The 14,016-nt window shown below is 43.8% G+C and overlaps 1 protein-coding gene across 1 annotated transcript; it reads left to right on the plus strand.

The window, feature by feature from the left end:
- Positions 1–1,888: 1,888 nt before the first annotated feature.
- umodl1 (uromodulin-like 1) lies at positions 1,889–12,609 on the plus strand (the record flags this gene model as incomplete). Its single annotated transcript, XM_080846664.1, has 15 exons — positions 1,889–2,117; positions 2,843–3,016; positions 3,665–3,790; positions 4,959–5,195; positions 5,416–5,499; positions 5,923–6,161; positions 6,982–7,077; positions 7,393–7,612; positions 7,740–7,882; positions 8,981–9,184; positions 9,866–10,026; positions 10,456–10,698; positions 11,006–11,165; positions 11,851–11,995; positions 12,422–12,609. 15 exons carry the CDS (start codon positions 1,889–1,891, stop codon positions 12,607–12,609), a joined length of 2,649 nt encoding a protein of 882 aa, XP_080702790.1.
- Positions 12,610–14,016: the final 1,407 nt, after the last annotated feature.

Consider the following 14,016-nt stretch of genomic DNA (forward strand, 5'->3'; position numbering starts at 1 on the left):
TGTGTGTGTGTGTGTGTGTGTGTGTGTGTGTGTGTGTGTGTGTGTGTGTGTGTGTGTGTGTGTGTGTGTGTGTGTGTGTGTGTGTGTGTGTGTGTGTGTGTGTGTGTGTACTACAGGCAGTATGTGTCAGTGCATGTAAATTAAGGGTTATGGTTATGCATCTGTTCAGTATGTGTGCATCTAAATAGTATAAGAGCATATGTCATAAAGCACCTCCTTTCTGTCTTTCAATCTACTGACCGTCACCTCACTCTCTCACTTTTCCCTACATGTTCTGCCCTTATCCATTCATAAAATGTACTTTTATAATGCCAGTCTCTGACTCATGGCAGTGCTCCAAATAAAACATATTTTCAATAATAGACAATTAAATTGATATAATAATCAATCAAATTTGACCAAATTCAAGGTTTTATTGAATTGTGAGCGCATGAAAAATCGCACAACAGCTGTGAACAGGGGGAAGCTCAGAAAAGTCATAAGGAAAATATACAGAAGGAAACCGCAAAGGAAGAAACCCAACAAGCGTTCATAAATCATAAATGCATTCGAGCTGTTTCTGTCTCACAAATGACATAGATTCTGAGAGTTGTGACTGCCACCTCGGGACTGCCAAAACAGTTGGATAATTAATCATTAAAGATGCGAAAAGACAACAAGCATTTAGCAGACATATGCTCCTTTCAACATGATGCATTTCAACAGCTGGAATGAACCACACAAACTCTTAGTTGTTTTAATGTTTTAACGTCTTAAACAGTATTTACCCCGGCACATATGCAGTGACTAAGGTGTTGGAAGAACCATAGAAACCTGCTGAGGAACCATGTCCACTGGGGATCTCCTGCTTGGCATTCTGTGCTCAGTTCCCTGTTCTGTCACACACACAAACAGGCTTAATTGGTAGCAGTGACAGGGTTTAGCCACACTGCACCTTGCTAATCAAAACCTTACACAAAATTCGTTTTGATGTCCTTTTCTCTGAACCCTAAGCCATTCTAATATTTCACACGGGTATATTATTATTCATTTTACATGTCAAAATTTGATGTGAAGGTGAGGCGTGATTTTAGAAAAAGGTATGAATACACAAGGGGGTGCCCAGGCAGTGATGGAGGGGTGGGGAGAGGTGTGAGGGAGGAAGACACACTGGAGACGTCTGTTTCCAAGAGCACAGCTTTCTTGTATCTCATCCGTTGAGGAAACGTTTGCACAGAGAAGCATGGATTGAGCATGATTTTCAAGAAGATCCTACTGACCCAAAATGCATCACAGTGTCTTTGTGTGGCTTGCTGCAGTCTCCCTTGGTGTCGTTTACGGACATAATACTCTCTTTGATGGTAGGTGATGTCTATTTTGTTACATATGTACATGAAAATGCATGGTCATGGCCGTTCATTTATTTTCATGGTCAAGGCCGTTGTCAGTTAAAAGTCAGTTGTTGTTATATCAACCAATAATGAAAGTACATTGTTATTTTTTTTCTGTACTCACTTTATGAATTTCAGGGTTGTTTTCCTAAAAATCATGGTGAACTCCATTGAATAATATATAATCTTACTCATTTCAAATCTGTCACTGGTTTCAGTTTCCCATTCAAGATGTCTGCCTGTACATACAGTTTTGTCATACACTGGGAGATATTATTAATATAATTGCAATATTCAATCTAATCCATTAGCCAGTAGGATGGGTGCGTTCAAATTTGGGCATCTATGCGTGTAGTGTTTTGTTACACTAATTGGGAGCTAATTTTCAGCTTAGATGAACTGTAACTACACATCCAATCATGGAGCTCCCTGAAGAATGGTGTCCACGTGGCCCTACCCATCTTACATCCAAATCTTTAACTGTTTCCGCTGACTGTTTTTTAGGATATGAGCTGTCCATGACGGGCTATCACCTCTGCGCTGGTAATCAGACCACAGACCTGAGGTCAGTATTGTCTTACCAGACGTCATATACTCAGAGGCGTTCTTGTGGAGGCTGGCTGCCGTGGAGGACCTGTGAGGTGACCCTTTACAGAGTGGCCTACCGCTCTCACATCATCCGCACACACAGAGAGGTCACACAGTGCTGCGCTGGATACGAACAAGTGGGCAGCTACTGTGCTCTGCGTAAGTAGGCTACTTCCTATACCGTCACTTGTAGAGCAACTAATAGAGGTCATAGGTCATGGAAGTCACTTTGGACAGAAGGGTCTGCGGAGGAAGTAAATGTAAAAACAGTTACATTAGGACAGATTTATCATTGAATGACTCAATTACAGTGAGCATTTTTAGATATTTAGCTATCAAGTATTTACCATTTGGGGGTAGCCACATAAGGTAATTGCCTCAAAATGGTATCATATCTTAGGTAGTATTTGGCTGACAAACAAGCCTTTGATTTCAACAAGCTATAAACACACTACATAGCCATACAGTTTGTCTGAATTTAGCCCTTCTTAGTGTAGGTCTCACTGTCAGGGGCGTAGCCAGGACATTATTTCTGGGGGGGCCAGCTCTGGCAAGTCTTTTCAAACTACTATTTTAAAACTCACACACATGCTGCGAATATGGGGCTTGTAGCCTAAGTGACAAATGACAATATAAGACGACTTCATAAAAGGGGGGGCAGGGTGTCCATTCTCTATCCAATGGTGGCCGTGGCCCCCCCCTGGCTACCACGTGGCTACGCCCCTGCTCACACTTGGCTGTGTTGGGTGCTCTCTCATCTCTCCAAACCTGTTTCCTGTTGAAATCTAACGTCTGAAATATAACCCTTTCAACAGACTACTACACAGGCAGATGTATGTGGTGTGCTTAATATCTGTACAATGTCACTCTGCCGGTTGCTCTAGCCCTGAACAGCAGTGCGGAGTTCACTGCCAAGCCAGGCTCCTGTCCCGAGGCTGTCCCCCCCGGCGCTCCCTGCGGATCTCAGCCTCAGTGTGGGTGGGACACAGACTGCCCCGGCTGGCAGAAGTGCTGCCTGGCTGCAGGGGGCTTCTTCTGCACAGACCCAGTGCCTCCTGGTGGGCAACATTTTTGTTATCATCAATTAAACAAATCAATTACATATTTAATGGATCCATCAAAGAAATCGGGATTGATCATTTATTTAATTATGAATTAATAGTGTATATGAGATATTGTTAAGAATCTTACGTTCCTTGAAATCAAGACAATCTCTGACATTTTTTTGCCTTTAAGCCGAACAAGGATGGTGCTTGAATGCGTCAATAACAGTAAAGATGACGTATCAGCAGATGATGGCCACTGAGGGCGGGATGTTGAACCACACACGGCTGCTGCATTCTGTGGTGAGTGAGATCCAGAGATGGAGTATGTGTCTATGGCTAGCAGTAGGTAATAGTATGTCTTATTTCATGGTACTGTAAGACTCACAAGCATGGTGATTACAGAATATTAAAATGTCCTATTGCTCTTAGCTTGATTGTCTCTCCCTTGTACGTCGCTTTGGACAAAAGCGTCTGCTAAATGATTAAATGTAAATTTAAATGTAAATGTCCTATGATTTATCCCAATCCCTTTTTTTTCTCCTCAAATTGACTCTTTTCTTCGCTGCCTTTGACCTTGGCTGTGTGCCCACACTGTGCAGGTGACAGGGGCCTTGAACTCCTCTGACGTCTCTGTGCACCATGTGCGCTCATGGTCGGCAGGTCCTCTCACAACCTCGTCCTCACTCCTCATTGGTTCCCCCGCGGCTCTTGTCCTGGCAGACGTCTTCGGCAGGCTTCATGCTCTGCTCAAACACATAGAGGAGGTGGTTGCCGTGACGGTAGAAGGTCAGAACTCTTTATGAATGTCAAAGTGAAAGTCAAAGTGTGTTTATTATTGCATGTACCAAATTACTTCAGCACAGCAAAATTCTAACGACTTGGCAACCATCATCAACTACGCAGTAGACGTCATACATATAACATATACCAAAAAAAAATAACATAAAACTCTATAACACTATGACAATAAAACATATAACATGTAACATTAACATACAACAGTTTAAGGTTTCGAATTTATAGCTTCAAGATGTGCAAGTGGTTTTATAGAGGACAGAGATCCTTATCTTCAAACAACACCCCCCCCCCCCCCTTCACACACACACACACACACACACACACACACACATAAAACACACATGTGCTCTTTCTCCTCCATTGTTACAGACAAACATGCGCTCTCTCTCTCTTTCTATTTCTCTCTCTCTCTCTCTCCCTCTTTCTCTCTCATTCTCCCCCTTTCTCGCTCTCTCTCTCTCTCTCTCTCTCCCTCTGTCTCTCTCATTCTCCCTCTTTCTCTCTCTCTCTCTCCCTATCTCTCTCTCTCTCTCTCTCTTTCTCTAGGGTTAATGTTTTTTTAAACTGTGTTTGTGTTCAGTTGTGGGTACAGGCAGACTGGCCATGAGTGTTATATGATGGCCGATGTCTTGGTAGAGCAGGCTAAGTTGGGCTTCCTTAAACCCCATGAAGCAACACATAGAGGCCAGGATACAGACAAGATATCTATGTTTAAATCTCCGGTGGAAACAAGAGTAGTGGTGGAGAACACGTTGTACCGGCAAACGGAAAACGTGGCTCAGTTCAGGGAGAAATGGAAATGGAGAAAGGGAGGGGATAGTTACAAACACACACACTAAGGGAGAAATGGTGGATAAGGGAGGGGATAGTTACAAACACACACACTAAGGGAGAAATGGTGGATAAGGGAGGGGATAGTTACAATTAATGACTCTGGGAGGCTTGTTTTCAACTGGTGAAATGGACTCATTTTTTGAATGTTTTCTAATACCATAAAAGTCAAAGCCTCTATCTCCCCCTCTCTCTCTATCTATCTATCTACATATCTATCTGCCATTCTCCCTCTCTCTCTCTCTCTCTCTCCCCCCCCTCTCTCTTACAAACACATTCACTCTTTTCTTTCTCTCACTGACTGAGATGTCTTCTCTCTGGGCAGATATGGATGAGTGTGTCCACCGGGAGCTGAGTAAGTGTCCTCCTCAGTACATCTGCGTCAACACAGTGGGCTCTTACGTGTGCATCCCGGACGAACACTGCACAAACACCACCTCCAACCCGCCACCTCGGCAGACTGCCAGTGACATGACCACCACACTCCCACTAAATGTCACATCCTCTCCACTCCCTGATGCTGTCTCTGGAAGTCACTCAACCCCCCCCTCTCCGTCAGATGGTAAGGAGATAACGACTTTTTAAATGGATAAATGACGTCTTAAATACAGTATGATGGTAGTTTGTACATGTATATCTCTTTACAGTAGCGATGGAGGTATTGTTTTTTCCCGTCAGTGAGTAATTGAATGTATTTTTTTTTAATCACAGGCCCGAATGGTTACACCAGCTCCGGGAGCTCTAGTGTGAGCTGGGCAGGGCCCTCCCCTCCCCCCTCTCAGGTGCCTTCTTCCCCCAGCGTCGTGACGACCGAGTCACTGCAGAACTCCACATGCCGTATGTGAGCCCTCGGCCTCCAGGACTGGGTCTTCTTCTTCTTTTCCAGTTTTACACATTCTCACACATTTCCAATGTATATTTATTGAGATCTTCAAACACAAAGACAGTAGACACAATAACACTGGGACCAGCAAACAAACACAACACCACAAAACAAAACAAGAAAAAAGTCCAGAGTGGTTAGTTACATGTACATTACAACTTAGTCAGAGTCAAGGATCATTCACACATTTTTTAAAGATGGCATTTTATTAAATGAATTAGCAGTCCATTCCCAGTGTTGTAATAACAGTCAGTCTATGGTGATTGGCTAAGTTATGTTAGGGAATGACACAGGTCGACAGAGATGGTGGAACGTCTGTGACAGATGGACTGAGTGACTTTTCGAATCCCCAACCCACTCATACACGCTCTCCATCCATCTCCTCCTTCATTCTGTTAAGACGCAGTACCCGAGATCACCAGCATCAGCCCCTCCAACATCACGAGCTCCTCGTTTCGCGTGTCCTGGGCGGTGGCAGCGCCCCAGGGTGCGGCGGGCACCTTCCGGGTGGCCATCCTCCAGCGATCGCTGGAGCTGAGAGGCTGGGAGTCGGCGGAGAAGGAGATAGAGGTGAACCAGCTCCAGGCAGGGGTCCTCTACCGAGTCTGTGTCACTCCTCACGCCTGTGGAGTTCCAGGAACCATGGTGGAGATAAATGTTAAAACAGGCGAGGGTTGATTTTTTTTCATCGTTTCACTTCTGGTTTGCTGGTACCGGCAATCTGTTTGGCACTAGGACATCGGTATTATGCCTAAGTATGCAATGTATTAGTAGTAAGCAGTTATAGGACTAAACTCTATTTGCCACCTATTTGCATTAGAGCATTAAGTTCATATACTTAGCACTTTACTCAGACCTGGTATTTACAAAGCATTAAAAACATATTCATAAAGGGTTATAAAGTATCCACAATGCCTTGTCGTGATTGACATAAGTCTACATAATTATTTGCACTTTGTTATGACTGTGTCAGAATGTATAATAAAGCTTCTTTTACCTCTTGATAATGGCACTGATGACATCTTTGCCTTATGTTAAATGCTGTTTTTTCACCAAGTCCTTTTATAAAGCCAAATGTGACTCCATACAACCTTTCATAAACAGTTACAGTGATGTAGGCTTGTACTAACATCATAACACTTTAGGAATGCAGTCATATCTATTCATAAATAGTTTTATAGACGTATGTCATATTTCATTATGAATGATTATAAAGTTTATAAGTGTGTTTATTATGCTTCATAGACACTGGTTTTAAGTAATGTATTATCCTTATCTCTAGTAGGTAATAATGGACTAGAAAATGTCTTCAACCTTGAGAAGCATATACTATCTAGAGAACCTGATATAGCATATTCAATATATGTACTTTAAAATAAGCATTTGAGTATTCAATTCAGTTTTATTTTTGTATGTTGAGGATATAGAAATGGTTTGTTTGTCTACAGATGCACATACTCTTCAGGCTGTGGCCCGTCTGACGAACGTGCTGTTCACCAGGTCCCTGCTGGATTCAGAGAGCCCTGAGTATAAGAATCTCTCCCAGAGCATTCAGAATGAGGTACATACTGAAGAGCTCCTGCCTGTGTCAATGAATAAATATGTTAAAGTTTAAAACCTTTATTGCCAATCACAAAAATGCAGTCTTCGGATTTTAAATCTATGCACAGTGAAATTCAGTCTGAGAATTTCTGTATTTTCTGAAAATCTGTATTCAGGGCAACAAGCAGCAGTAGATTTGTTGGAAAATGGGATGACATTATTAACAGCTTTAAAATACCTGACCTAAAAGGTCTTCAGTCCAAACAATTCATGAATGGAGTTCGGGAGGGGACGACAACAACTCATTCTGACCATGAGCGATTTGCACCCACAGATCCTGCAGTCCCTCCCTCCAGACATACAGGCTTTGGTGGATTCTGGGAAGGTCCGTCTCGTCATTACTGGCTTCTCCGCTGGCAGTGTGGTGGTGAACTTTGCCATTGTGTTCGCGCCCAACGCGAGCCAGGACATCATGGAGGTGTCCCACTCTCTCATGTCCTCTCTGCAGAAGAGCTCCATGTACACCGTAGACAGCAACGGCACCTCTATACAAGGTAGGCGGATCACCGTTTCCCACCGGCTACAAGTCACACCGCTCAGATGTCTCTCATATGCTTCATCTTTGGGATGTTCTCGTCAGGGCTTGTGATATTGAAGTTGCCCCTGGTCTCTCATTTCCAGACCTGGACGAGTGTCAGAGTGGAGACGTGGACTGCTCTAGCGAGGCAGAGTGTGTCAACGTGTGGGGAGGGTATGACTGTGCGTGCAGGGACGGGTTTATGGACGCTAACCCCATCTGGCCAGGGCGGTCCTGCATGGGTGCGGTATATTCTTCACCTTCACTCACAGGCGCACACACACACATCCTTACTCACACAGACACACACACACACGCACACACACATGATTCTGGCACCCTAAGCAAACACTTGACTAAAGCAAAGTACCATCTGTTTTAAGGGAAAATATTCTAAGGGAAAAAAAATTGTGACTGTATGAGAGACAATAATTGTTGTTCATATGTCTTAAAAGGATAATACTAATACTGAACAACTACCGTTTACTATTTAAAAAACGATTTAAAAATGTATGTTCATACAATTTATGCTAATATTATAATATTATTCTTTTCTCCAGCTCTAAATGGAAGCGCAACTGTGTCAAGTCTGCCTCCATTCATCACCTCCACACAGAGCACCTATTCTCCGAGACGAAGCACTGGCACCTCACACGTCACTACACCCTCAGTTACCTTTACCACAGATGAAACCTACCCGACCACCGCGATCCTCCATACGTCGATCACTGAAGGCCTTATTACTCCATCTGAACCTGTGGCGAATACATCCAATGGTAGCCTCTCAGACAACCAGACGACGTCAGATTCCTTTCACACCACCACTTCAGACTCAACAACAGCAGCAGCAGATCTGACAAGAAAGACAACCAGTCATAGTAGCACAATTTCGTCAGGCGTATCTACTCCCTACATTTCAGACATAACAATAACAACAGCAACAATCGACTCCACCACCACAAGTTCAGTGACTTATTCAGAGTCGATGACTAATAGTGTTGGGAATCCAGCTACTTTCAACATAGTCACGGCCAATTTGACCACAACACCAACAAACGCCAACGCCTTCCTGACAAACAGTATCTCACCAATGACCACAACATCTACTCACCCAACTGCAACTACAGCAAAGACTACGGTCACACACGCAACAGTGATGACAACCACTTCATCCACAATCAAGGCTACGGTCGCAAACGCAGCAGTGATGACAACCACTTCTTCTACAATCAAGGCTACGGTCACAAATGCACTAGCGTCTTCAACCACTTCATCCACAACCAAGGCTGTCGTCACGAATGCACAGATGTCTCCAGATCTCAGCAGCACCTCTCAGCCTATCCAGGTCATCTCTCGCCTGATGAGCATCACCGTTGAGTGTAAGACAGGCTACATGTCTGTGAGTGTGGACCGAGACTTCCTGAGGGACAAGAACATCCCGGAAGACACGCTGTACCTGGGCCTGCCAGAGTGTGGGGTGAACGGAGAGAACCCCAGTCACGTCCAGCTGGTGACAGCCTGGGATGAATGCGGCACAGTTCTACTGAGTGTAAGACCGATGACCAGCTACTCGATAATATGTGATCAGGACCCGGGATTGTCAGTATTGTCGCTCAGAGCGCGTCAACTTGGAAGTGCTCTGAGCAAAGTGTATAAATTGGCTGTACAGTATACATTTCATTTTCAGTAAAGTTTAAAGGTATTTATTGATACAGCAATAGACAATGTCCTAAAGCGCTTTAAGATCTAAGTTCTTATGCTGTGTAGGATGTATGTACAGGATAGATTGGGCATGTTGAGGTGTCCTGCATCATTTATCTGATTGGTAGTAAAAATTCCCAAATGATGCAGAACATTATTTTGTAATGATGTATTGATGTACTATCTACTCAATTACTTTGACCTCATACAGTCAATTTAGCTCCATGAGTTTTGTGTTTTTTTACAAGAGCGTTATGCCTTTGTTTTATCCTCTTGTTGATTTGTCCTTGTCAGACCAACTGTCTCTCCTGGGACGCTGAATATTCTCTTTGTTATATAAAATACAATGAACTCTATATTATATTATAAATTCTAAGGAGATAGCTAAGTTCTTTAAGAGACTATTTATTTTTCGTTAACATCTCTATTCACAGGCGATTGGTAGGAATAGTCGCGAGCTAAATAATGAAGAGGCCTGTTTAGCCAGTATAGTCCTGACTCTCTGTGACTATTTATTTCCCCTTTGCAGAACAGCACCTATAACACGGTGCAGGTGACGCTCTTCAACGACGTTAGCAGCTACACCTGGCCCGACGGCTCCGTGAGAACGCCTAGCGCCCGGCTCCAGGTGCCTATCCAGTGCAGCTACATCAAGGACGTCATCATCTCCACGGGATACTCGCCCCTGGTGTAAGACACAACACAAGCCCACGCGAGCCGTCGCCATGGAGATCTGTTTTACATCATTCACAAACTTCCAGTTCTTGCTGCGTGCAGAGACACTGATTGTTTCAGGACAGATTCTACCATGAAACATGTCGCAAATAGAGTCTAGTCCTATAATTGCCTATTACAAATATACCTATTATACATTATTTACAATATGCTGAAATACAGCAGAGCAAAATGAATTGGTTATTGTAAACCTCATGCTTTTTCTGTTGATCTTTACATTTGAATGCTTTTCTGTTACTTATTTCTTCAATTTTTTTTTTAAATAGCAGTTCAGTTGCATAAAAACTCCATTTAACAGTTTCTGCTGTATGTGTGTGTGTGTGTGTGTGTGTGTGTGTGTGTGTGTGTGTGTGTGTGTGTGTGTCTCTCTGCCCGATGATGAAGGTATGACATGATCAAAGACGTGGTGCAGGGGTCGGGCTCCTTCCAAGTGGCGGTGCGTCTGCTCTCTGTGAACGGCTCCACCCCCCTGCCTGAGAACTACACCCTCTCCCCGGACGAGGAGGTGGTAGTGGAGGTGAGCGTCAACTCCACCCTCAGTCAGATCAAGGTGGTGCTCAACAGGTGCTGGGCCACCCCCACCCGCGACCCCTCCGGACCCATGGAGTACGTGTTCCTGGAAAATGGGTACGTGTGTCTGCACAAGTGAAGTCAGGCTGCTGTTTCTGCAGATGCTTCCATATTAATCAGCTATTATATATATATATATATACTGTATATATATATTTATATATACTGTATATATTATATATTTATATATACTGTATATATACATCAGTCAACAAACTATCAGTAGCGGTTTCAACAATTTTTTTTTCAGTTTTACTATTTTTATTTTACCTTTATTTACACCTTCTTTTGTTTCATAAATGATGTACGAGATGTAAAGGTTGATTGTGGTTAGAGATGATATCTGTGTCTGTCTGTTCCCTAGTTGTCCTCTCCCTGATAGCTACACCACAGTTCTCCAGAACGGCAATGACAGTAGAGCGCTCCTGGCCATCCGTATCTTCTCCTTCGTGGACCTGGACGTCCTCTACCTGCACTGCCAGATCCAGATCTGCTTCAAGATGGGGGAGTCTTCCTGCAGGCCTGTACGTCTGTTTTCATGGGCTGAACAAGCACTGCACTTACAGGATGTGAACAGTTCAAACGCTATGCTACGCTATGCTACGCTATGCTACGCTATGCTACGCTATGCTACGCTATGCTACGCTATGCTATGATACCCTAGTCCAGGGGTTTTCAACTGGTTTTGTCCCAGGGACCACCATTCGTACTAGAAAGTGATCCGTGGCCCACTGATGTGCCTGCACGTGCATGCATGTTTGTAACCGCACCGCCACGCCCCTCCCCCTGCACAAATTCTCTGCCTATAACACGATACTTTCACGATATTCAAGAGTAATCTGGAAATGTGTTGAAAGATCAAAGAGAAATTATAAAAATACAAAAATTCATTGGTGAACTGATCAACATAGGCTCATGTCGCGGACCCCCTGCAAAGCCATCGCGGACCACCAGGGGTCCACGGACCCCCTGTTGAAAACCCCTGCCCTAGTCATATACCTCCAGCGCTATGATAAAGGTATATGAATGCGTAAAATGTATCAAGTAGTTCTGCAGAAGACAGTGGATGGCCATTTTAGACCCCATCATTAAGTTACTAAACAGAAAGTTCAGTGGAATAGTCACTTTAATGATACCTCACCACTGGTTTAAGTATGCCTGACTAATACGTGCTCTAACGTTCGTTCCGCTGGGGGGATACTCCACCAGGACTGCTTGGAAAGAGGCGCTCGGCTGTCTAATATGGTTGGAACAGCGAAGGCGTCGTGTGGACCCTACCGTAGATCACACTACTACCGTGAGTACTCGAGAATTAGCAGGGTAGAGCGCAGAACTAACGACACCAATGCAATGGGTCAGTGTCTAGAGAGCACATGGATGTTGGTGAAATGAACACACTGTATTGTATTGTAGGTTACTGTGAATGGAAGGGACTGTTACACGAAAGAGTATGAATAAGTATAAATGCAGGACTTCTTGTGAACTCCTCCTGGAGGGGTTCAGTGAGGTTTACTGGCTCATCGTATGAATCTAAAATGAATGTTGGTGGTGGTCAGAGGGGCCATTGGCGCTAATTGGTAGCCGTTCTTCTGTCAGTCTGCCCCAGGGCAGCTGTGGCTACTGATGTAGCTTACCACCACTGGTATGACTGTCTGAATGAATGGACCGGTCCGGACTACTCTGTAAAGCGTATATATTCGGGTATATAGAGAAGCGCTATATAAAATTGAAAAATTATTGATTGATTGATCACCTCTCTCTTGCCCCCCCCCCTGTCCAGAGGAGGATGTAGCCCATCAGAGGGACACTATGCGGATCGTTGGCTTCAGCCTGCTGGGCGTGGGGCTGGGACTGCTGTCCGTGGGCGGGCTAGTGGGGGCCCTGATCTACAGAAGGCGGATCGGCACCTACAACTTCAGCTTCAAGCCCCGGCAGGAGAGCTTCACCTACCATGTGTTTGACACCTAGGAGTTTCTGTCTGTCTGTCTATCTACCCGTCGTGTGCGTGTCTTTCAGAGATATATTTTGATTGTACTCCTTGATGAAGAATGGGATTTGGTATGCTTTTTAGAGGAAAATAGTTACTAGCACCTTCTGTGAATATAACTATTACACACTTAGAGTATTGTCATATACTTATATTTTCATAGCTTGTACATATTTACATTACTGAAGTGCTAAACAGTGTGGTCACTAACCAGTAATACAATTATTTTCTCATAGATGACTGTCTATATACTTGTTTTTACTGGGTACTTTAGAAGCACTTGAAAATGATGAAAATAAACATAGTACATAAACATAATGATGTGTAAATTTGATTGTAGATGTTTATAGACTAAATGTATATATGCCCGTGTAACAAAGTCATATTTTAAACGTATTTACTTCCCATCAGTTCAGATGTCTACTTCCACCCTCCATGACTTTGAGTCGAGAAAAACTCTCTGTGAATCTGGAGACACTTTACCACTTGGTGGCAGTATTGTCCAACTAGAGACTAGATGGATTTTGTATGCGCCTCTAGATTTAGAAAAGGACCACAGTGCCAATAGGTCTGTTGATGCCTCTCTCTCTCTCTCTCTCTCTCTCTCTCTCATATGTGGTACAATGGTACGATGAGAGAGAGAGAGAGAGAGAGCGAGAGGGAGAGGGAGGGAGGGAGGGAGGGAGGGAGAGACAAATAGTGTGTATGTGTGTGTGTTTGGGAGTTCCCTCGGGACAAGATGGTACCATCTGCACAAAACAACCCCATCCATAATTACCCAACATCCACACATTCTCTTTGTTCTCACTAGGAAACCAATTACCATGACTACCATTCAGAACCCAATTTATGTCTTTGGTTAGTTAATTGATGACTCCCTGACAGCTAATGACTACAGAAGGAGAGGACAGAGAATCTTAAGAACAGATTTTGCGACGAATACAACTGAATCGAATTTCAAATAAGAAATACACTATTTTAAGGACACATACACATTCACGTCATTGGCTGGAGAAAAAAAATAACACTTAACGGTCAATGGTGATAGTTTTAAAGGTTTGAATGAGTTGCTAGTGATAGACTGGAGCCCATAGCTGAGGCATGTAACGTGTAAGACAAATCTAAAATAAACTGCACAGATGGTTAGAAATGCCCTGCTGGTGAGAACTACCCAAGACAAATGTGTTATAAGCAGTAACTTCACACTTCAGCATCCCCACCAGTTTGTATCTACACATTTCCTGCTTTTTTCTTTTGTGCGGAGACTGAGCTGGTCATGTGACCTGGCCAGCTCTGTTCCATCTGCTCAAATCCCTCTGCCGTCCAAAGCCTCACGCTCAGCTCTCCGTCCCAAAGCCTAATGCTCATCTCTCCGTCTCAGAGAAGAG

This window comes from Sprattus sprattus (genome assembly GCF_963457725.1).
Source record: "Sprattus sprattus genome assembly, chromosome: 1".
NCBI classification, from domain to species: Eukaryota; Metazoa; Chordata; class Actinopteri; order Clupeiformes; family Clupeidae; genus Sprattus; species Sprattus sprattus.